This window comes from Adelges cooleyi, unplaced genomic scaffold, assembly GCF_023614345.1.
Source record: "Adelges cooleyi isolate 19-005CV unplaced genomic scaffold, UGA_ACOO_1.1 ACOO_flye_CR_arks_rails_tigmint_CR_PRNA_30, whole genome shotgun sequence".
Taxonomy (NCBI): Eukaryota; Metazoa; Arthropoda; class Insecta; order Hemiptera; family Adelgidae; genus Adelges; species Adelges cooleyi.
Window position 1 is genome coordinate 16,769,240 of NW_026095971.1, and position 24,629 is coordinate 16,793,868.

The window sequence follows — 24,629 nt, forward strand, 5'->3', positions numbered from 1 at the left end:
ATAACTAATATAATTTTATAAATTAAAAATCGGATCATCCTAATTAGTCGACATTTTTTCAGGCTTTTTGGTCTGAAACGCTAAAAAAATAGACTGCACTCAAATCTCAATCCTTTTAAGTAGAAAAATGTACATTTACTACAATATGCTGTATGCATATTGCATTCAAATTTCGGGGGGAAACACGTTAAAAGCTTTTATTTTGATAAAAATACCTCGCTAGTCGTTATCTGTTTATTAAGTGATATAAATAGAATATTATCGACAGTCGACAGTAAGTTATCACACAACCGGTTATTGTATCTGTAGTTTGATAATCTATAATATGTCACTTGAATGGTGAAACAAATTGCCCGGTTGGTGTTTATTGTTTTACAGATATTGTACGATCTACACTTGAACTTGAAATCTTTCTTTCGTGTTCCTGTAACAATTCGCAGTCACTCATCAGCTAATTACACGTGTTTGAAGTTTAGACTTAAGTGTTCTCTTAAGTTTTTAGTCCGCGCACCAAAGTAGCCAGTAGGTAATTGATTCATTGATAAATTGGTATATCGGTGCATTTTCTTTAACTTTAATAAAACATAGATTTGTAATTTTTTTTATTTATTTATATTATGGTTCTACTCTAAATAAGGGCACCAAGTACGTACTGAAAAATCGGAAGTGGTTTCCAAAAAAATGGAGTTCGATATGGAGGAGATAAGTGCGTAAGTATACTGTTTTTTTTAAATGTTCTAGTGCATTTCTATGCTTGTAATTCATTGGTTTAACTTAATCTATCATTGTAATAACTAACAACTATAAATGAGGTTGAATGATGGCTGTCAATTACTAGTATAGAGTAAATACTATAATTCAATTTTATTTATAAAAACAAATTATATCTATTTGTTACAGAAAAAATAACTTGATCGATTAAAAATTTATTTTTATGTACTAAAAATCTGTTGATCTCATACTGGAGAGGGCTTTTATAGGCCCAAATTATAAAAGTCAATTCTTACGTCTTCAAAATCCAGAAAAACACTAAAAATTTAACACGTTTTTCTACTAAAAATATTAATTTCAAATTTTTTTAGGATTTATTTTTAGTTTAAGTATTACAGATGTATAGAATTTAACAAAATATGAACCTTTTTAACTTGTTTTTTTTTTTTTTTTTTACTTAATATATTTTATTTTATTTTTAGGAAACCAAATCAAGTAATACAGTTTCTAGAGAATAGAGATTCCAATGACAACAATATAATAGTGGTCAATGTTGAGAAAACATCAACATCTCATGAAAATAACAATTTAAACGATAATGCACCTTCAAAAATCATGACAATTACTAAAAATAATTATGAAGTTGACAATAGTATAACCAGGTTATATTAATATTTTTTAGTTGATTTATATAGACTTAATTGTACACAAAAATTAGAGTTGAATTATATCCTTTTATATAATCCAAGTAGGAAGACAAAAAGTCTTGATTGTAACACAGAACATAGCCTCTATTTTTTTCTGACTTGGCCTTTTGGTGTAAACTGAAAATAACTGAAATAAATCATTTAATTAATTTGTATGTATAGTTCAACTTTATTTACGTTCAAAAACAACACTTGATCATACTTAAATTCAATATTTATAATTATTGAAATGAATAATGACATCATCACATCAATTCAATTATTTTTTATCTTAGCTTCGATGAGTAATTTCACAGTTTTACAGTGATGTGATGTTAGTTGATTTAGTTCGCTTGACAAATCTTCTCTTGGGTGATTATTTTTAGAAACAATATTTGCATATATCTTATTTTAGTCAATAATAATCTGGTATAAATATAATGTTATCTGTTACACATATTTTAAGATGTATTTCAGATGTCTTTTAGTGCACAATGGCACTAATCTGTCTTTACACTTATTTTATATTTAAAATAAAAATGTACTTTTGTTTAAAATTATGAGTATGTTATATTATTATACATTTTTTAGTGAATTAAATGCAGTAACTAATACGAGCGAAATTGATATCGATAATGTATCTAGAAAAGAATCTACTAATGTTGTTATTAAAGAACAGTTAAGAAAAGGTAATTGAATATTAACTAAAATGGTTATTAAAAGTTCATTGAAAAAAAATCATGTTACAGATGAAATCATTGTTGAAAAATCTGAAAATACTGAAAACATGAGCGAAACTGAAAAAAATATTAATAATATGTCTGAAAATAATACTCAAACTCAAGGTATGCTATTAGAAGTAGTTTGCATTTTATCGTTCATAAAATTAGAGTTATATAATTTAAGTGGAATTTTATGTTTTATATAATGTATATAATATAATGAAGACACAACGAATATTTTGCTTATCCTTAAACTTCTTATGATTTAAAACCAATTGCATATCTTAACTATAATAGTAATTAGCAATATGATATAAATAGTTTGTATATGAATTCACAAATTTCATCACACAATTATGAATTAATAATGATTGTGATGGTATGTAGATTGTGAATGTTAAAATATTATACAGGTGGCCCACAATGATTTAAATTTTTTTTTTTTTTTGCGTTCGATTCATTGTTAATTTAACATTTCATTGAAGGAGCTTGTTAACTAATCAAAATGTTTACAATTTAAAAAAAGTTTCTTAACACTAAAGTGAGACACTTGAAAACTTCATAAAACTTTTTCTAACATTTTTGGGGATTTTTTATTAGAGTAAGCGACTACTGATTAAAAGGGATAGTAAAAAAATGTTTTTTTTTCAGCACAGTCTATTGTATATATAATGGTATTTTATTATATAGTGGATGTCATTTAAATAATAATCTTCCTCATTGATTAAAAAAACTATTTTATTATAATTTAAGTGTCAATTCATCAATTATTATTTATTAATATATATTCATCTACATCTTTAAATATTTTCTAGATCAAGTTAAAAAATATCAAACAAATACCAGATATTTTCATTCAAAGGATAATTATTCAAATGACAATACTTATGAGACATCAAGTAGTCTTAAAGCTTCTAAATACCGGGTAATTTTTTAATTTCTATCAAATTTTACAACAAACAAAATAAAAATATTTTTCCATACAAGGGATAGTAACTTCTTTTAACTTAGTATGGACTTTAGGGTTTGAAAATTAGACCAAAGGTAGATCTAAATAAATACTAAAACATACAATTTTCCAAAAAAAAAACTATCATTTTAATTTTTTTATTAAGGAAAACCAAATATGTAAAAGCCAGTACAGTAGAGTCAGGGTTATATTGGGAACAGGGAGGTCACAGGTCTACAGGAACTATTTTAACAAAGTGATATAATCTCATTTAAATAAACACTTTGATGCGAATCTGTAGATAGTAGGTTCAAAATAGTACAGTCCAAACCAACCACAGTATTACCAACAGAGTAAGAAAGTGTTATACGTAAGTGAGTAGTTGTATAAGTACTAGTAGTAGTAGTAGTGAGTAAGTAAGGGAAATCCAGTGCTCACAGATAAAAATATAATTATTGATATAAGGATTGTACCTAATAACGACATTTAGTGTTATAAAATTAATTTTTAGTATTAAGGTGGATACGATTAAGGTTGATCGCCTGTCTTTAAAAATGTATTGTCATAGTTACCCATATATTGTAATTAACAATATAATGAAAGTATTTTTATTACCTGTTGACTTTTGATTCACTCACACTTAGCAACATTGAAATTGACTACGGTCAAAGTGTAGTTTTCCCCTTTTGTTAGGTTTTTCCTTTACAAAAAAAAGTTTGAATACAGGTTTTTTAGAAAATTGTATATGTTTTAGTTTTATTCTAGATCTAAATTCTGTCTCATTTTCAGCCCTAAAATCCCTAGAAATTTGCTTGAAAAAGTGAAATAAGTAAAACAATTTTATTGCTTCTAGGGGAAATGGGTTTATGATATTTTTTTGGTTTGTCAATGATTATTGATAGTATGATTAAAGAATATTCTAAACAAATTTAGAACTAATTAGACTATTTTCAAAAAGTTAAAGCATCGTAATTTTAAGTAAAAAAAATACGTTTACTTTTTGGGTGTTTTTCTTGGTTTTGAAGGGGAAGGGGTTAATTTTTTTAATTTTGGCCCATGGAAGTACCTTTTATCTTCGGTTATTGATCTATAGATTTGCTACTTAAAGAAATCAGTTCAGCGGTTTAAAAGATATTGTGAGTCTAGCCTCCAGACACAAAAAAAATTTATATATTAATAAAAACGCATCATTGTAAATACAATAGTTTCTCTGCTTGGCATCAAATATACATTTCCTGAAGAACTTTACTACCTCAATATGATCTGTTCCCTTTTGCTGGAATTTTTAATTTAATATTTGTAAATCTATGAATTTTAATTTATTATTATTATTAATTAATCACCTAATCGACCTTACATATTTTTATAGCTACTTAATACTGGGTTACTCAGTTTTTTTAATCTGTCATTTATAAAGAAAAATGGGATAGATTTGAGTAATGCTGATAAAATCATTTTCATTGTGCTGAAAATATTGAGAAAAAAAAATAAAATGGGCACAGTGTTTGATATATTGTATTGTGTTATCAGAGAATTTTGACTGATATGTGATAAAAAAATAAAAAATGTCATAGACACAATTTGTTTATTTAATTTCCATAAGAATTTTTTAGATGCAACTTCATTAATTGTAAGTAAAAAATACTAACATTGACTTATTATAATTATTTTATCTGATACTATAATACTAAATATTATCAATTATGAATTGGGGTAGAATTAAATTTGGAACCATGAGGTAGATTTGAATGAATTTCATTCATAAATTACTTAGCTCTTAATTGTTATGTAAAGTTAAAGTTATAAAATAGTTTGGGTTAAGAACCAAAATAAAATTAATGAAATATAATGTTCCTTACTAAGTTAATTATTAAAAGTTGCTTAAATTTTAAGAATAATTAGAGAACCCCAAATATGCCATATGAAATATTGTATATTGTATTTTTAAGTTTTATATTTGCTTTAAATATTGAAAAATAGTTTTATGTGAAATAAATTAATTGTATTGTACATTATGTACATTTGAGTATAAATAAAGATTTATTTAAACATTAATAGATCATAAATTTCTTGATTAATGAGGTTGGAAATAGTATTATTATCTGTACAAACCTTTAAACTACACATTGAATCTCTCAAAATTGAAATTTGCCATAAAATAAAATGAATTTTTTTCATTCAAATCTACCCCATCTTTCCATATATACATAATCAAGTGCCAGTGTAAATGGGTAACATGAAATGTGTTCTACTCCTCTAGACAATCATTTTAAGATTTAATGGACCCCTCTATATCAATATTATAGTGCACCGGTGAGCATATGAATTTTTTTTTTTTAAATAGCATAGAATTTTATCAATATATTGATGACTTTGTTTTTTTACTTTGCTACTCTTTTTACAGTTTAACATTTTTATAATCAATTAGCTTATTAAAATCTAATAAATAGTAATTTCAATAAAAAGTCCATCCAATTATAATTGTATTGTGCCAAATTGTATGAAGTTCAAGTAAAATCATCAACGAAAGTTATAGCAACACAATTTACTCAGTCCAAAAAAAAAAAAAGCCAGTAGTAAGATTGGTAAATAGTGAGGATTAATCATATTGGAATAATTAAGGATTTCATAAATGTTCTTAATTACTGTAACAGTTTCAAATAAACGCTTTAATGAGAATCTGTAGAAATATTAAATATTAGTAAAAACATTTTGAAGGCAAAAGTGTTTAAAATTGTAATTTAGTATTATCATTGATTATGTAATAGACTATTATATAATCTATTACATAATCAATGGTATTATCATGGAAACGTTTTAAATTACAGGGAATTGTATGGGGGAAATGGTTTATGATAGTTAAGTTATGATTTCTCCTTGGTTTCTCAACATATATATATTTGTAATACTTTGTCTAAAAAATTCTCCTTACAAATTTGGAACTATTTTGATCATTAAAAAATTTGTTATAAATGAGTAATAAAGGTGATAGAATTGAAATATATATAGAAAAAATCGAACATTTCAATTTTTAATAAAAACCTCCTGTGTAAACTATGTTTAAACTTAATAGTTTATAATAAAATATTATTTCTTGTATCTAGGGCCAATGTGGAAGGACATCTAATGTTACAAAGAATTTTAACTTTCGTCTAAATCAAAACAAATATTATCGTCCAACATATAATCGAGGAAACATGAATAATCAATCTCGGCAATCTTTACATCCTTATGGAAATTCCAACTCAAGAATTTCATCACAATTTGATTGTCCTAATAGCTTAACCTCAAGAATTGTCTCACCTCCTCCATGTTCTGATGATTTTATACCATTAATAACAAGTCATAGTTTCCATAGTGCTTGTCATCGTTATAGACATGCAAGGAATTATCAAAATAATGTTTTTTCATTAAATAGTCAACATCCACGTTTTCAGTACTTCAAAAATACATCCAAAGGCCATTTTTTCTCATTTTCCAAGCCATCAACTTTAAATAGTAAACCAATTTCACAAGCACCATCATTTGAGTCAAATGAAAAATACTCACCGCCAAAAACGAGTTCAAATAGTGATACACAAAATAATGTGAATAAATCTCGTGAAAAAAAGGAAGGTAATAGAAAATGGTATTTCCTGTAACTTTGATTATAACTATTGTTTTTATTATATATAGTACTAGAAAAAACGCTAGTAAAAGAACATGGACCCGCTTCTAAAGTAAGATGTTACAATTTTAATTGGGTTTTTTTTAATTTTAGCTACATTTCAATTTATATGTATGTATAATTTACATATTTCAATTTTTCTGTTATAATAAATTTAATTCAGATTCGAAAAGTGTTGGATAAAAAATTATCTGATAATGAAATTAAAAAAGAAGATAATGAACTAATGGTAACTAGTGATGTTGATAATGAAGAAGATGTCATAGATGATTTGACTTCAAAAGTAAGTATTAAATCATTTTTTAAAACATTTTAATTACTTTACAATTTTTATTTTATTTTAGTAAATAGAGTGCTACCTAAGTAAAAAAACAATAAAAAATGTGTTCTAGTTTTACTTATTACATAGCTTTTCAACTTGAAAATGCTCGTACAATTATAGTTAATGTATGATATAATAGGTATTTTTAGGTAATGGGTAATGTTCAAACATTTAAGTTTTAAACTCTATTTAATTATTTTAGATGCAACGTACTATTCAGCTTGTATAGCACACACCCCACAACAAATTAAGTCTGCGATATAAGTTTCTATGTTAATGCATATTTTCTGTTTCATAAAAAATAATACAATTATATTTTATTATTATGCTCTTAATATTTACTCAAACAGTTATAGAAAAAATGTATGTATGTTCCTGTAAAACTCTAGAACGCCTGGAACAATTTCAATCAAACTCGATGTACATGTGGCTAACAGTTTGGAATAAACTATTGTTAATGTAAGGTACCCTTAGGGATGGAAGTAGGAAAGGGGTGACATTATAATCAAGCTTAACGGGCCTTTAAGGCCCAACCCTGCCATCATGAGTTGATGGTTTCTAGACAGATTCGCTGTCTGGAACGGGTCATCAGTCCGTTGCCGGAGAGGGGGATGGCGGTTCTTTTTCACCGGACGATTGCTCACTCGGCCAATGGAGCAACGCACGTGACCGAGTGTCGAACTGGCAACAGTGAGCGCTAATACACTGCCGCCTTACCCACTCAGCCACTCCTCCTCCACTAGGGAAGGGGGTGACATAAAAATAATCAAAAACAAACAATATTAGTGTCGAACCCATAGTTTTCGAGAAAATTACTACCCTTGAAACATAGCTGGTAGGTTATAAACAAAAAAGTGGGCTGGGGTGTAAATAAGGGAGATTTTTACTTTCAGAAAAATTAATGAAAATAAAGATGCCATTGTTGTGTATCAAAAAATAAAATAAGAGAAGTTGTTACTTATGTTGCACAATTATTATTTTGTAGAATCTGGAATCTGATACTTTAAGGGATTGCTCAGTTACATTTAATATACTTAAACCAATGAAAACTAGTGAAATAAATAAACTATTAGAAAAATATGGCATAATAAAGGTAATATAACATATTTTTAAATATATTTAATATATCACAGTCCTCATAACTTTGGGCGTATAAATTTACAAACTTTGAATTTTTAGGAATTTAAGTGGACAGATAACAGTTTTCAAATAGCATGTGTTACTTATTTAAACAGAAAAATAGCATTACAAGTGTATCAAAAGTTTCAAAAAAATGAATCTCCAGAATGAATATTTTGTTTTTGAAACTAGATACATGCAGTAGTCTTGTGTGCCAGTATTGTCTTCATATTTCTAAATTTATTTTTGTTGTACCAATTATATTGGCTGTATAATTTTTATAAAATTAAGTAAATAGTATTAAGCAAAGGTTAAGTTAAAAGCAGTATTAGTAAAGTTTAAGTATTTATGTTATTTCTTTTTGTTTATTTATGAATTGTTTAATTACCAATCAATTTACAGTGAAATATTTGTTTTATGTTTGTATAACTATTAATGATAACTATATTGTATACATTCAGCTATTTAACAACGAAGATTTTTTCTATTTATAAAAACATTTTCTGCAGATTGTAACCATTATACAATTATACCTAATCTATTTATAGATTATATTAGTTTGATTAAATATAATGTTTTAATTATACCTATATTATATAAACTGTGGTATATTTGTTAAAATTTATTATGAATAAAAGCTTCGTAATTCAAATTTATATTATAACAATATTGGTAATTAAAATTATACTTTTTATAATGTATGTTTTCTATCTAAAATGAACTTAAATTTAAATAACTAATTTAATTTTATAGTATATTCTATTTTGAATTTGTATTCATGCAAGAAATGGTTTAATTTTGTTGTTATCCGTTTTCCATGTGTTTATTTCGAATTCAGACTTCTTTTTTAATATTTGCCTTTGTTTCCCTTTCCAATGGTAATATACTCTCCATGTTAGGAAGTAAATTAGCTCAATGAAGCTTAGTAGAGATGCTCCCAAAAATAGGCCGGCACAACCGCCAAATGAAACTTAAAAAGTTTTAAATTACGACTTCAATTATTAGGGTTCCGATAATAGGCGTATACTACCTACCTAATAAATCAAGCCAGCCTAATACCAAGTCTGATCTGTATAGTATACACGTGCTTTGTCTGAAGTGAAGATCAATAAGTATTGATGACGAAGAATTACTAAAAAAAAAATATTTAACATCGTATTTAAGTTATACCTCTTTTGTCAATACTTTTTATTTTTAATATAATTTTTTGGTTCTCACAAAACTGAGGTCACTGACGGCTCGGCGATGGTTAGTTCAGATATGTACATTTGATGGTGACAGTCTGGCATGCAGTCGCATCTAATGCCTGGTGGTTCGTTTTGAAAAAATGATGTTGCTACTGCTGGTATAAAGTTGTTAAATATCACTAAAATAGATTTAGATTTTTAGGTATCATCGATTAATTTGGTTTTAATTGTTTGATCTCTTACAGTTTTTTTGTGACAAACACAATAAATCTTCTACGTTGCACGGTCTTAATGAATCGTTTTCTATAAATATATTTCAAGTTAATTAGTGTCTAAACTTAAATACTTAAAAAAAATACTTGTGTTTTCATTAAACATTTGTTGTGCCAACTTATGACGATTATTTCTTAGTATTCTTACTGGTCATTAGGGCAAACGAAAATTCCAAATAACAACCACAGTAGTTTAACACATGGTTCATGTAGCAGGCAGTTTTACAGTTCCTGCGGAGATAATATTTTGTACCCATGCCTGTCCCGCTCTCGTCGGGAAATAAACATTTTCTTTTTTTTGGATTTAGCATTCTTGTTCTTTTAGTATTGTAAATACGATCTCCCCATACGTGAATATTACCAAAGCTTCCAGCCATCACTACCATGTCCGACCCAAGCGGAGCACCTCTTGGTTCACCCATCATCACCTACAAAGAAATTAAGTAGCCGGATAAGTAATTATCATATTTAGGAGTATCGCTTGGAATAGCGAAATTACTCGGACTGAAGGTTTGGCGTTTATTCCCGGAGCTATTTGATCAGGTTTCATTGTAGATATATACATTCTGAAACATAAATCGTTAAGAGGTAGGTACTTGTATGACTTTACGAGTGTTCCGTGCTGGAACTTTTCATAAAAAGATCTAATTGACCAACTTGATGTAAATTATTGTAAAAACCGATAATAGTCGTTTGATATCTAGCTGTTCTAATTTCTTTGTAAAAATAAAATCAAAGTACATTTCTGCGAATTGGATTTTTTTTTCTAAATTATCAACCGCTCGGCACACAGCACGAGTACCTACTACCTACCATATAAAAGCATAACAGTTTTTTTCGGGTAGGTAGAGGCATTTAGAATTATTATGAATAAAATAATAAAATAATTTTTAAAAGAAAAATAACGATATATTAAGGGTTATAATCGTGTCATTATTATTGGTTTCTTTAATAAAAACAAATTGGACTAAAAAGTTTATCGATGTTCAAATACACAAGAATAGAATTTAATTCTCAATTCAGTGGTGTCCGTAAAACTATTTTATATTAAATGATGTTTCACATGCCATATATTGGTTTTAGTTGTGTGGCCAGATACCAAAAAATCATGTTACTTATCAATTCAACACGATTTTTTCTCCCAATTTCAAATCTGAAATTATTTTTTTCGTAAGACAATGTTTTATTGAGATACAAGTTCTATTTTAAATTTAAAAAAAATGAATATCATATTTATTGTACCCATAGAGCATCCTGAATGTCTCATTTGAAGATCGACAGAACTTTACATTACACCCTGTACATCTGTGATTTAATCCGGATTTGACCGTTTGTTCAATGGGATAAAGGGGAGAGGGAGAGCATTTATCAAAATTTAAAAATAATTTTCACGATTCGGTATCTTTCTCTAACTGAACGATTTCTAATTTTAAATTTTACCAGTTTTTTACAGTTCTGCATCGAATCATTTTTTTTTTAAATGATTTTAGAGTTTCAATTATAGTAATTCCTGAAGATCTCCTCCTGGCTGCCTTCCCAACTGTACTATGATTTTTCCTTACAATTCCTCCATCTTGATCGCATTGTGATGGGTTTATTATAATATAATTATTATAACTTTAAATAATAGATACATACCTACGCGCCATTGTAATTGAACATGATCTCATACTGCGGTAATTTTTTGTTTTTCTTAAATTAAGATACCTAGCACTACATTACATAATGCAGTACTATACAATTGCTTGTATAAAATTATTAATATTCATTTAAATTTAATTATTTGTATGTATATGTACATTTTACTTTTTACTAATTTCTTAAAATCTAAACTAGTACAGGGTGGGGCGCGGTTACTTCCTTATTTGAAACTCGCGCCACAAAGTGACCATTACTCCTAGAGTGTTGGTATATGGCGTGTTCGAAAGCTCGGTATCTAAAGTTTTTTTTATGATTAGTTCAATGTCAACAATGCAGTGGACAAAGGAGGAGCGCGTGTTCGCCGTGGAGGCCTACTTTTCCTTCGGCCGTTCGGTCATCACAACTCAACTTCAGAAAGCATTTCAACATCGCGCCTGTAGGTCGTGTGCCTGATCGGAAATTGATTTGTTTATGGGAGGACACGTTTCGGAATACTGTTAGTTGTGAAAAAGAAATGTGATGGACCTTCCAGAACCGTCAGGACGCCAGAAAACATCGGGAGGGTAAGGGCGGCGCTTTTGAAATCCCCTAGGCGATCTGCACGCAAACATTCGGCGGCTAAAGAGATTTCGGCCATCTCAGTGCATTGACGAGGACAGTGGCCACCTTCGAGATGTCGTTTTTAAAACCCAATGAAATAAAACTTTAAATGTACCCCTGTACAATGGAAAGAAAATTAAATCGATATTTCCAATACTTTTTGTGTTACGATTTTTTAAAATAAGGAAGTAACCACGCCCCACCTGTATATTTCTATTTTTAATTTTCTCGACCGCTTGTGCACTTTTGACAAAATTTCATTGATTACTATGACGTTTAACAAATATTTAGTCTCGATCAGATTAATAATACGGTGGAGTAAAATTGAAACGTATTGCTTACTAAATTAATTTGATATCAGTGAAATCTCTTAAAAATGTGATTAAACATGATAATTAGTAGTCTGGTGCTAATCCTATATTGCCTACCTGATACCTGACCATTGTCCCTTGTCGCCCGTTCTTCGAGGTCGGATTTCCCCACGCTCCGTTCGCCAAAAATGTCCAATTTGCCCCGAATCAGCGCCGAGTCTTCTAAAAATTGTTTTTTGTTATCATAGTACTATAATATAGTTTATTGCTGGTAGATTAAGTATATATTGCGTTGAACATTCACTTACGCCCTACTGTATTCTGAAAAATCCGAATTAAACGAATGACACAGCCCGAATTCGGTACGGTGCACTTCAAATAAATCGCAACAGTTCACTTCTTTGAAATTCCACCAACAGTTGCCGATAAACATCTCATTACACGGTCTCATTACCTGTGAAACCATCGTATTTAACATTATGTTTATTCAATGTCTTTAGAGCGTCTTAATTAATAACGGCTTGCCTTGAACAACATTTCAGTGAGATTCAATGTCTTCAGCTGAGAAAGTTCCGTTACGTTAACCAATTCATCGAATTGATCGAAATCGCCGTACGATAAAAGCGAAAATGTTTTCAATACTTTTCTGACCGTCGGCAACAGTTTAGGATCGAACCCCGGAATATCTCTGGTAAATGCGTTTCTTACTTTATACATTTTATATAGGTATTACATATTTTTAAAAAACTTTTAAACCAAGGTGCCAAATCAAACCTAACTTAAATATTTTTTTTATCTGCCCTTAAGATAAATGTTTTTTAATAAAAAAAAAAATAAAAACGTTAGAAAAATATCATATTCAAAACAGAACTCATTAGTTTCATTATAACAGTTAGTTAATATTTATAAAGTTGAATTATTACTCTGGGGTCAACTTCATCACTCGGTCCCAGTCGACTCGGGAACTGTCGCATATGAATACTGATGGGAACGCTATTTCCGCATAATTAAAGAATGTTGTTTCCACGACAGTGTCTATCGTGCTCTTGTTGTAGGACATCCAAGACTCAAAGATGGCGTAAGTAGCTAACAGAATCGCTAGTATAACGATGATAGTCCAAAATGTTCTAGAAACATGACAGTAATCAAAATTGACGCATTCCTGATTATATATAACCTTACTTTTCTTTTAGACTACGGTCTTTCTTGGTGATATGGTTGAGCCCGTGCACAGAACACTGGCTGCAGACGTCTTCTAAAATATTTTTCCATACCGAGTTATTGTTCACAACTTTTGGTTTGGAAATGTTGTTTCGTAAACGGCACAACTTCACTCTTCTCGCCACAGATGACATGTTGTCGAATGGACGAAATAACTTCGATTTAAATGACCAAAGTGTGATAGGGTAGAAAAATACGCCTACTAGAAAAAAAGTATTTTAACGTGACACGATAAAGAGACACACATCACTGTATGTCATAAATAATTTCAATAAGGTATACGTTAGGATGCCATCCATACAAACATTTTCTTTGTTAAGAACCGAAACCAATAGAAAAAACATATTACGAAGTAGATTTTAGATGTATTTCCCTTTATATTTGAACGCACTTTAGGACTTAAGGTACAATAGAAAACATTTTTATGCATACAAAAAAATGAACTTTTTCTTACTATATTGAGAAATAATAAAAAGCTTTTCAGTAAACCTCTAAAATGTAAACTGTTGTGGGTAAAAAAACGGTTGCCGGCAATAATTTCTAGTTTTTAGAATAATAAAGTGAAAAAGCCAGCACAGAGAGGTCGGAGTTAAGGGGAACGGCACAGAGTGAGGTCGGTGAAGTTAATACCGACCATGGGCGCCCGGAAAGGGGTGGCAAGACGGGACATTTCCCCCCCCCCCCGGACTTCAAATATAATATTGAAAATTGAAACTTTTATTATTGTTTAAATAAACATTTAATTGATATTTTGACTTAAGTATAAATTTATAAATTTAAATTTGAAGAAAAAGTTTTCTTATATGATATACTGTAGAGAGGTTTAAAAATTTAAGCGCAGTAAGCACCAAAAAACGTAATTTCATTATGCCCCTCCCTGATAAATTTCCTGCGGGCGCCCATGATACCGACAATACAACTGTTTGAAGATAAACCTAAAGCAATAAAATCACTCTCAACAAAAAGCCTCGAGGCGAATCTTTAAATTGAAGAAATATTAAATATCAAAACATTAAAATCATTGTAAAGGCCATAAAGAGTTAAAAATTACGTTTTTAGTATTAGGATGGAAACGATAAGGGTTGACCGGCCGTCTATAATAATTTTTTGTTGTCATTATCAACAATATAATGAAAACAAACCTGTTGATTCATTTATACATAGGTCATAGCATAACTGCAAACTAACATGACACCAGTCTGATTTTTCCTTTTTTTTGGTTCTATCAATTAAAGACTTTAAAAAAAATTAACACCAAAATATTAACCTAACCTAACTTAAAAAATATAAGACTTATAGGTATATTTATTAGATTTTGTGTAACTTATAGTTTATAGCTTCTATGTGAAACAGAGAAGATATTGATTTTACATTATGTTTTTTATCATGTTTTTGCATGACCATTATTTTAGTTGATACCTCTTAGGAAAGGTAAAAAAAAATAGATTTGTATATTATGATATTTTATTAGTTCGGTGGAGTTCAAAATGTAAAAATGGATTGCGAATACATAGTGTAATTAGTATTATTATTACAACACAGGTTCTAGGTCTAAAATACAGTGAGACACAAAAAGTTACAGTAAAATTATAAGTGCACAAAAAAATCATAATTTTAAGTAAACTGTTTACAATTGCTTTAATGATAATATTTCAATTTGATTACGAAACACAATGTCAACAAAAAATGTGTTTTAACATATTTTTTTAAATAACAATTCTCTTAACGGGTGAACATGGAATTTGAATTTACGTGAATTGGATTATTTTGTAATAAATTAATTTATAAAACGTTGGAAAATTTTGTTTGTGTATCGATGATTCATCCAGTAGTCGTATATACGAAAAGTCAAGAAATGGACAAATTCAACTCCACTGATTAAAGATGCTCCCAAGAAAAGACCGCATACTCCTCCGTAAGCCACTAAAAATACGTTTAAAAAAGTTTATTAAGTCTAAATGGTTTTAAAAGTTGTTGAATAGAAATTTTTCAATAATTATTTATAAAATAAATAGAAATATTACCTAATGCGTTCATAAAATCAAATACTATATCTGTTTCGTAAAGGAAACACGTTGATCTTTGAAAATGCACGTCGACAATTATTTGGTTTGCTACAAACCTGCGAATGCATACAAATTAGTCATACGAATATACTTCTCACTTAGGATTTTTTTTTTTTGATACTTGCGTGTCGTTGCCAACCACTATTTTAGATTTGTATTTCTGACTGCTGCAATCGCCCGGACATTCACATACCAGGTCTGACGATATGTTTTTGTCCTGACCAACGATATTCACAAAATTTGCTGAAATTTGTTTTACCTTCGATTTTACTAAATATTTTTATTTAAAAATTGTCCACGCTTGTAATCAATATTCATATACTCATATACCATAGACGCGACTTATGTTAAGTATTATTGAATTTTGTATTATTTGGTAAAACACCATTAGAAATTTAGTACACTAGATCATCAGAGATTTTTAACTATTTGTTAGTGGTAGTTTCACCTCTGTTTAAATATACAGTAAAAATAAATATAATCTAAACATTTTATTATATATATATATATATACATATGCATACCAGTTAAATTTTGTTTTTTACTTAGAACCAATTTACCAAATATATTATAAGATATAAATATATAAATGGCTAACGTAACCAAACAATCAATAGCTGAATACATCTACATTATATAGTCTAAATATGAAACGATATAACATAAGCAGGAATTTTTCATATCTTAAATATTACCTATTTCCAAGATAAAGTTTTTAGTGTTGTTTTTAGCCTAGGGAAGTTTATTATGAAAAATAAAGTAAAAGTTATGTGCAAAAACATAGTAGAATTTTGAAAATCAAATATATGTTGGACATTTATCCATTTTCTACTTCCCCAGTACTTCGTAAATCGTAAATCGTTAAATAATTGAAAGCTCTGTTCACATATACACTAATCCTACTATGTAATACTTTACTCCTGTGATATTTTTGTCTGATATATTTTTTTTATTTTTGGTAATTATTTTGTATTTATTAACGTTTGATTGTTTATTTACTGTACTTATTTAGTTATCTATTGCGAGTAATTACGATATATGCCTCTTAGCATTCCGCATGGTGGACAGCTTACTTACAAGTTATAAGTTATACAAAGTTGTATCTCTCTTACAACGGAATTACTTTTTTATATTAGTGCTTTTCTGTAATTATTGTTTAATCATGTTAGATGTGGATCGCACACTACCAAATAAAGGCGTACAAAGTATAATAGTACATAATTATTTACTCGAATATTCGGCCAAACAAATGAGTCCTTCGAAATTGCATTCGGGGTAAGTAAAGTCTACGGAAAAGAAACGGATTAGCCGATGTAATTATATATTTTCGATTGAATACGTTATTATTGCAATGATATTACCTTGGTCGTACGGAAAGTAATTAAAGCCCGGCACGCAACCGCAAAAATAATACATGAACCGTTGATAACAGTCTGTGATACAATTTGATCTCAAGTATCCTCTACCCAAATAACGATGCTCGCCGGGATAAAAGCATTGTCTTTTTTCTGATTTGACCCTCATCAGACGCCTGGTGGGCATCACCTTGTCGCCCCATAACTTGATTTCGCCGCTAGTGCCTTTAGCGATCATTAGCCCTAGGTCCACGGGTAACGCACTCGGATCCCTGACCATTACCTGAGCATAAAAGTAATTACAAAAAATTAATTCAGTCTGTTGCCCGGTGTGTTTCAGTCAGCGACCATAACTCCGGACTTGGCGTTCACGACACTTGGGATTCGCTGTGCGTCCAACGACACTCGCAACGCTGACCACTCATCGTTGCTGCCAGTCCTTTTGGGTCTGGGCATTCCGTCGTCGTCTTCCCAGTAATCCTTCTCGTCTCCGTGCATACCGTACGTTTGTGTTTTTCTGAAACGCAACCAACCGGCTTATAAATTAATATGGAAATATCACCAAGTTTTAATTGTGCGCTGGCCACCGTGCAGTTGTGAATGACAGGCGTTTGTACTTTGAAGTGGTATGTAAGCTTAAATTAAAAAATTGTGACTTTTTGAGACCAATTTTTCTACAAGCGTGTAATGTAATTTAGTAACGCATAACTAGAAAGAACCAACCTCCCTCCCTTCCCCTCGGTAGTTTATCAGGCTGACAAAGACTTACAGTCTACTGTATTCGGACACGTCCGAGTTAAAGCTGTAACAATACCCGTAAGCGGTTTTTTGTAGTTCGAATAAGTTGCAGCAGTTGTAGAAATTGTTTCGCCACCAACATTCGGCGTAGTTCGAGTAAAACATTTGTTCGCAAGTCCGGTGGGCCTGGGCCAAACAAACCGTTTACTATGCTTATTCCGCCACAAAAAGATTGATATTATTACAATATATTTTAATATTTTCAAATGGAAAAAATTCTAGTTTTTAAATTATTATTTCAAATCATATTCCGTACTTTCAATAGCATGTCGCTTATGTTGAGTTGGTTGAGTTTTTCGGTGTGCGTTAACCATTTTTTCATACGTTTAAATTCCGAAAATAGAGGTAACCTGTGCGTGGACAACAAAAGCATCAGGTTGGCCACCGCTTCGTCGTAAGAACCCGGTTTACCCGCTGCTTTTTGAAATCTTTAAGCAAAACGAGTAACGACAAAACGGTATATTTATTTAACGTGTTAGGTATATTTGTATACTGTAGTGATGTTTTAAGGGCTTACAGTTGTTCGAGTACGGGCGCGTGGACCCGGCTGGTCTCGCATAGAGTCACTGACGGAAAAGGAACAAAAGCGTATGGGTGCGATGTAGACATAATGGTGGTCTTGGTAAAGCTGGACGTATAGGTTTTCCACACTTCTAAAACGCAATACCCAGTACCGAACATGGCAATGAACAAAATCACTATCCAAAACCGCCTGCAATGGGAGCGATTACAGACCATAAATCATCGATTCGCAAACAAAATTGTCATAAATTAATTAATGAAAAAATATCCAATTCTTGTTAAAATCAAATTCCATGTTCACCCGATTAGAGAACTGTTGTTAAAACAAATGTTCATACATATTTTTTTGTTGACATTGTTTTTCGTGATCAAATTGGAAATACTATCATTAAAACAACAATTTACTTAAAATCTTGATTTTTTGTGAATTTCTAATTTTGCTGTAACTTTTTGTCTCACTGTATTTTGGATCTATGCAAATAACGTGGTAACTGCCTTGCATCGAAGCTATAAACTCAAATGCTCAATTATTTTAAAAATATATAGGTACATATTAGATGTCCTTAGAACGTATGTTCTTATGAAAGTATTTATTATTGCACTAGGCTGATGACTTATCTAGAAAATATAAAGCAAGAAAAATTATTATTTAAAATCATATATTACTTATTAATCATTACGTTACTCTTTAAGTCAAAATTAAAAAAAAAACGTCTTTTTCTTCCTATTCAAAATCAAGAATAACAAAAAAAAAATATCGATTTTTCAAGATTTATATTTTTAAATATTCAAAAGTCTGTTTATTTCCCCTTATTTATTAAAATGACTGTTTATCTTGGAATAGATATACCTATATTCATGTGAATATTTATAGAAATATTTTAGTTTAATATTACTTTTTTAAAAATTAGGACATTAAAAAATACGGAATAAGACTCAACACAGAATAAACCAACTCATGTTATAATTTTTTTTAGACGCCTCAAAGGGCTAGGGCCCAAGTTTTCCTTGGAAAAATCATTGTTAACCAAATTAATATTTAAATGCAAAATATATATTCTTTTATGTATTGATGGAAAAGTGTAACGATATATTTTATGTGATTATTATTACGTTTTTCTTATTTAAAACTAGCACTTAAAATACATAGTGATATAACTCGGTCTTTTAATTGCACAGGCGAGAATTGACACTAATAATTATAATATTGTGGTGCTGTCTTAAAGTGTATTACCAAGTGTATAATACATAATATATGCACGTTTATTACTCCAACCTCCCTGATTAGGATTTCGAAAACAAATGTACACTTGCACTTGTAAAATCAAAATTATTCAGGTAGAATAACTCGAAACATAAGTCTTTCTGTTATGCAAATATTTCCTGTGCTATACGCGTAGGTAAGATATTACTGTGTTTTGTATTTGAAAAAAACCACATTCATTATATTTGATTTCTAATTGGATATCAGCCGGGGCCGTTGAATTGGGCCGCTGTGCAACACGTCAATTTCGAATGAAAACTTTCAGTAAATTACACAAACAATTACTCGGCTGGTTACATAAATATAACTCAATTATTTTTGACCGAGTGCTGCGTATGAGTTATACACGTAAAAAGGTTGTATTGTGATAACATAATACTTTCAAAACATAAATAGTGCACGGTGAAAAAGAAATATATAAAAATTAATGAACGCGCATATTTTTTTGTATTCTGTTACAGCTGTAGAAGTTACATTTTTATTTAGTTGAAGCGGTATAAAACAATCATTATTATTTTTCGTATTGCAGATTATTACTTTGTTGTTGCTCTTAAACCTGCAAAATTAGTTTTAACATTCCGATACAAAGGTTTATGTTCAATTATTTTCAATATTGTACTATCGGTAGTCTGATGTGGGCTAAGTTAGATTAAGGTTAGGTATTAACAGTTTCATGACTTTGGCAGATTTTATGAACGTACAAAATATAATATTGTCATGACGAAACACAAAAAAAAGATTGAGATGCAAGTTAAAATGAGTCTGACACGATTTTTTTTGTTTATTTTTCTGCGTCCGAGTTGGCCTAGTGGTCGCACTTACCAAGAGGTAAGAGTTCATAGAAATTTGCCTCTGGGCAAGTATGACGCAAGTGTACAATAAACACACACGGTTTTAATCCCGAACCGCAGTGATGTTGATAAAAAAATGTACTTGCAGTATAATAATAAAAAACTAATACATCAAGTTGATTAGTCGAAAATACTCAAAACAAGGCCAAAGTCTGAACGTCTGGAAAAAAATTGGACGGGTTTGAAACATATTATGACTTTAAGAAAATAATAATTGGTGTTAGCCTGATAAACGGGAGACCTAAGAACTTCAATAGATTTTACACATTTTGTTGTTCATGGTATTAAGAAACTTAATATTAAACAACAAATAACTAATCTTAGTTGACATGACGAGTCAGTGTACTTATATAAAGAGTAAAATTACTATAATATAAATACTATATCATAAACATACATTAAAACATAAAAGGCAACTTTGGAGTGGAGCGCATAGTAATTCCAGATTTTTCAACACATGCTTATACTATATAAAAGAAATAATAAATATAAATTATCACAGAGCAAAAATGATGCAATCTAACTTTTAAATCGCATTTTTTATGTTTTAAGATTCAAGAGTAGGAACAGTAAATATATATATTAAATGCCTACCATACCTAACCTACCATTTTTATAAAAATGTTATTCATATTTTTTTAATTTAACCATCATAATCTAAATTAGTCAGCAAAATTTCAATTGAGTTCCGCTAAAACTGAGTTAATAAAACTGAAAATTTAAATACATCATTTATGTTTGGGACCTACTCACCTTTCGTGGACATTCTCGGCTTGTATGACATGTTTTAGCACACTCAACGAGTTTTCTAAGGAACATTCTTTAATAAAACTTGTTAATTTACTCCGAGATTCCTTTCGTGGTTTCATTTTTAACTACATTAATGGTTTTAAACAGTTCAAATGAGCATAATTTTGTATACACACCTCATCGAAAAGTGACACAATACAAAAAGGCAAATAGACGACAGTCTATATTGTATCAGAGTCGTACCTACACATTTCAAACATTTATAAGCAAAACTATTTGGCTGACAGTTGAGTAAAATATGTTATGAATAAATCATATTTTTTACATTATCATATAAAAAAAAATATTCCATTTGCTTTTGACACTATAAATTCACCTTCACAAAGCATATAATTTAAAATACTATATAGTTATGCAAAACTAATGTTTATTGAATAAGATATTATAGATTTCTAGACTGTAGTGGATACATTTTTCCAGACAAGATAATGATCTACATTATGCTTTTTAAAAGTGGATGATTTATAATAACAAGTAAACTATTTTTTTGTTGAAAAAATTATTTTTTTAAAAATTTTAAAGTTTATAATCATTGTATTTAAGTAATTGCATGTACAATTAACATAACTATATTAAATTCTATATTTAATATAGAATTAAATATTTGTTCATAGATAAAAATCGGGGAGACATGAGGTGCTTAGATCTTTTTAAATATTTCTACAGCCCCCACAATATCTCGTGTTTGTCTGCAATAAAGAATTATACATAAGAAATAGTCTTACTATAATGTTTACACCTAAATATAGTGTCTCAGTTCAGTCAGGTTATCTAGTAGATAACCATGATTTCGTCTATATTAGCAATAAAATAATGCTAAGATCAAAAACGTTGGTCGTTGAAAATAATTAAATAAGAGAAAAATACAATAAAAGTCTAAAAAAGAAAGGAAATAAGTTTGATAAGTGTTACAAGGGTAACAGAATTTTGTCAGAAATGTCTTAATTTTTAGCAGATTTTTGTTTTATTAACAAACTTATCTAATACCAACCGTATCATTGATCTAGTATAAAAAATATGCCACTGATGTACTACTTGATATACATTTTTACGCACATTAAATTTGACATTTTGGAATATAGCGACCAACATAAGTAAAAAACAAAATACTAACTATAATATCTATTTTTTATTACAAAATTAAATATATATATTTTTGTTATATTATATAATAATAATTTTATATTTAAAAATACAAAAATATTTATTTCATATTATAAAAATATTCACATATTTAAATACTTAATATACCGGTTTGTAGGGCGGTGGGTACGCCGTCGATTTGGGCTGCGCCATGTACGGGGTGCGTTTGTAAAGGGACCTGTACGTTGGCTTATAAGCCGCCGGGTTATAATAAGACGGGTATGCAGGCTTGTATGGTGTAGGCGGCGGATATGCGGCTGGCGTCGGGTATGCTGTGTATGCGACCGGGGCTGGATATGGAACGTACGCCGATGGCGCCTTGTACGCGGGTCTGAACGAGCTGGTCGCCGCGGATGGTTGGCCTTCCTTAGAAACGACCGCGTTGAAACCGTTTCGGTCGTCCGCCGTGTAGTCCACTATACGCTTAGTGCCGTCGGGCTCCACAACGGTGTATTGGCCTCTGACCACGTCGCCGTCGCGCTCTTCCGAGTGTGTTTTAAAGTCGCCAGTAACCGCATCGGCTACGTCGTAAGCAAAGTTGTACTTGGGCGGAGTGGTCGCAAAGTCGTACGGCGAATCATAAGCCGAGATAGGCTTATAAGCGAGCGCCGCATAGCCGAACGGCGATACAGGGCTGCTTGCGCCCAAACCCAGTACGCCGGTAAATATCGCCAACTGTTAAAAATAAAACACAAAAGAATGGGTTATTTTATATTAAAGTAGTGTTGATTTTGGTGGAATTTTAGACCTAAATGTCTGTCAAAATTACGCCTACTTTAGATGGTCTGATTTAAATTCTGTAAAGACACTAAAGTTCTTTGATTATTTTACAAGGTTTTTCTTGGAAACAGATTTTCTTTAAAAAAAATGCAGGTTCTTGTAATTTAATAAATTAAATTTTAAAAATATTCAATATTAAAAAATGTTTTTCACATAAAAAACCAAAAATCCGTTTCTTACCTAACCTAGAAAAGTAGCTAAAGAACTCGTATATCTCAAATATAATAATAATAATAAAAAGTAAATAATTAATAACAGCTATGCGTCAACCGAATAATAATAAAAAACTGGACATTATTAGAATTTTGTATTTTTTACGCTACCTTGGTATTCAAAAAATGATATTTATACAATTTCCAAATTATAACCTTTAGTAATTATTTAACTATGTAGTTTAATCACAAAATTAAATACAAATAAGCTATTGATCTGATCATATTTTATTTTAAATGAATAACGTATAATATAATATGTATTAACAAGAAAATAAAATAACTTGCTTTTTAAGTTTCATAAATTATTAGGCACAGCTATATTTTATTAAAAAATGTGCTTTACATTTAAAATTTTATATTATACAATTTTTCTTTTGTATTTGTTTATTATGTATGAAAAAGTGTGATACGCAGTTATTATGGTAAACAGTTAATAACCTTGACATTTGACATAACATAATATGTTATATTTAAGTAAAAATGTTAAAATGTAAAACAATAAATCGAATTTTTTAAACCTGTGCAATTGTCAAGGCTTATATTCCGATCTGCTGCGAAGTTGCATAAGCGATACCCCTTCTTATCTCTAACAATTAATATTATCTTCGGAATTAATTTGTAAAAAAATTTAAGTACCAGATAGTACATAAAATGTGCTAGATAGTAAATTAATATGTATAAATAATATTTTATGTTTTAGAATTTGCAAATTATAGTAGTATTTCTATAGTTTGCAATCACAAGATAAGAACATTTAGTTAGGCATATCTAAGCACTAATTTTATAACATCATGTTAGAGCTATGATTAAAGATTGTATAATTTTAAATAAACTTACTATGTATATCATTTTGCCTGTATTTTGAGTTAGGTATAATTTTACCAAAACTTGTAACGTAATAAGTACACTATACAGACTTGATTTTGCGCTCACTGAAACCAAACAGCTATCCGCTGAATATTTATACAAATGGCAAACAGTTATAGATCGAAGAAAGGGAAATCTGTAGAAGCGCGGTCGCCTTGGGTCTACTTACATACCTTTATGCGCCATAATAATTGGACTTAACTCAATCAGCAATCAGCACTTACAGTCCCTACCCAACCCCTTCAAAAACTCTTTAAACGCCGTGAGAACGGTCCTCATTAATGAATGCAAGTACCTAGTATAATCAAATTATAATGGGCATTTATAAACGTAGGTGTACATTTTTTGTGCAACTGGTCATTAGATTATTAAACTGTTACGTGCTTGACGCTATTTAACAGTTTTCTTACTGAAAAGCTTACAAAATACCTTATTAATTACTATACAAGTTTTATTCTATTTTTAATAATCATTTTCATGATTCTAGGTAAAATGTATACACGTGTTTAGTCAAACTTTTCATTAATATAATACCATATTATAAAATCTC

The 24,629-nt window shown here is 29.7% G+C and overlaps 4 protein-coding genes across 5 annotated transcripts; 1 reads left to right on the plus strand and 3 right to left on the minus strand.

Annotated features, from left to right (window-relative positions):
* Positions 1-344: 344 nt before the first annotated feature.
* LOC126838296 (putative uncharacterized protein DDB_G0282133) lies at positions 345-8,685 on the plus strand. Of its 2 annotated transcripts, none has more exons than XM_050572613.1 (11): positions 345-526; positions 638-710; positions 1,194-1,373; positions 1,989-2,086; positions 2,147-2,242; positions 2,935-3,044; positions 6,173-6,683; positions 6,744-6,787; positions 6,899-7,018; positions 8,043-8,150; positions 8,237-8,685. In XM_050572613.1, the coding sequence occupies exons 2-11, from the start codon at positions 682-684 to the stop codon at positions 8,345-8,347; spliced, it is 1,407 nt and encodes a 468-aa protein (XP_050428570.1). In that variant the 5' UTR covers positions 345-526; positions 638-681; the 3' UTR covers positions 8,348-8,685. The 2 variants fall into 2 exon arrangements, with proteins under 2 accessions (XP_050428570.1, XP_050428572.1); XM_050572615.1 differs by having other exon boundaries at positions 345-522.
* A 267-nt stretch (positions 8,686-8,952) lies between these two features.
* LOC126839428 (pickpocket protein 19-like) lies at positions 8,953-13,542 on the minus strand. Its single transcript, XM_050574769.1, has 11 exons — positions 13,370-13,542; positions 13,111-13,314; positions 12,713-12,875; positions 12,496-12,641; positions 12,305-12,409; positions 10,135-10,201; positions 9,784-10,063; positions 9,607-9,666; positions 9,395-9,542; positions 9,211-9,308; positions 8,953-9,146 (listed from the first exon to the last, which is right to left on the minus strand). The coding sequence occupies exons 1-11, from the start codon at positions 13,540-13,542 to the stop codon at positions 8,953-8,955; spliced, it is 1,638 nt and encodes a 545-aa protein (XP_050430726.1).
* A 1,643-nt stretch (positions 13,543-15,185) lies between these two features.
* Positions 15,186-21,133, minus strand: LOC126838464 (pickpocket protein 19-like). The gene is made up of 10 exons (XM_050572925.1): positions 21,018-21,133; positions 18,145-18,339; positions 17,884-18,055; positions 17,599-17,753; positions 17,178-17,346; positions 16,836-17,112; positions 16,704-16,760; positions 15,600-15,717; positions 15,433-15,530; positions 15,186-15,331 (listed from the first exon to the last, which is right to left on the minus strand). The coding sequence occupies exons 1-10, from the start codon at positions 21,131-21,133 to the stop codon at positions 15,186-15,188; spliced, it is 1,503 nt and encodes a 500-aa protein (XP_050428882.1).
* A 1,174-nt stretch (positions 21,134-22,307) lies between these two features.
* Positions 22,308-24,137, minus strand: LOC126838465 (larval cuticle protein A3A-like). The gene is made up of 2 exons (XM_050572926.1): positions 24,050-24,137; positions 22,308-22,892 (listed from the first exon to the last, which is right to left on the minus strand). Exons 1-2 carry the CDS (start codon positions 24,059-24,061, stop codon positions 22,317-22,319), a joined length of 588 nt encoding a protein of 195 aa, XP_050428883.1. The 5' UTR covers positions 24,062-24,137; the 3' UTR covers positions 22,308-22,316.
* Between the last annotated feature and the right edge of the window lie 492 nt (positions 24,138-24,629).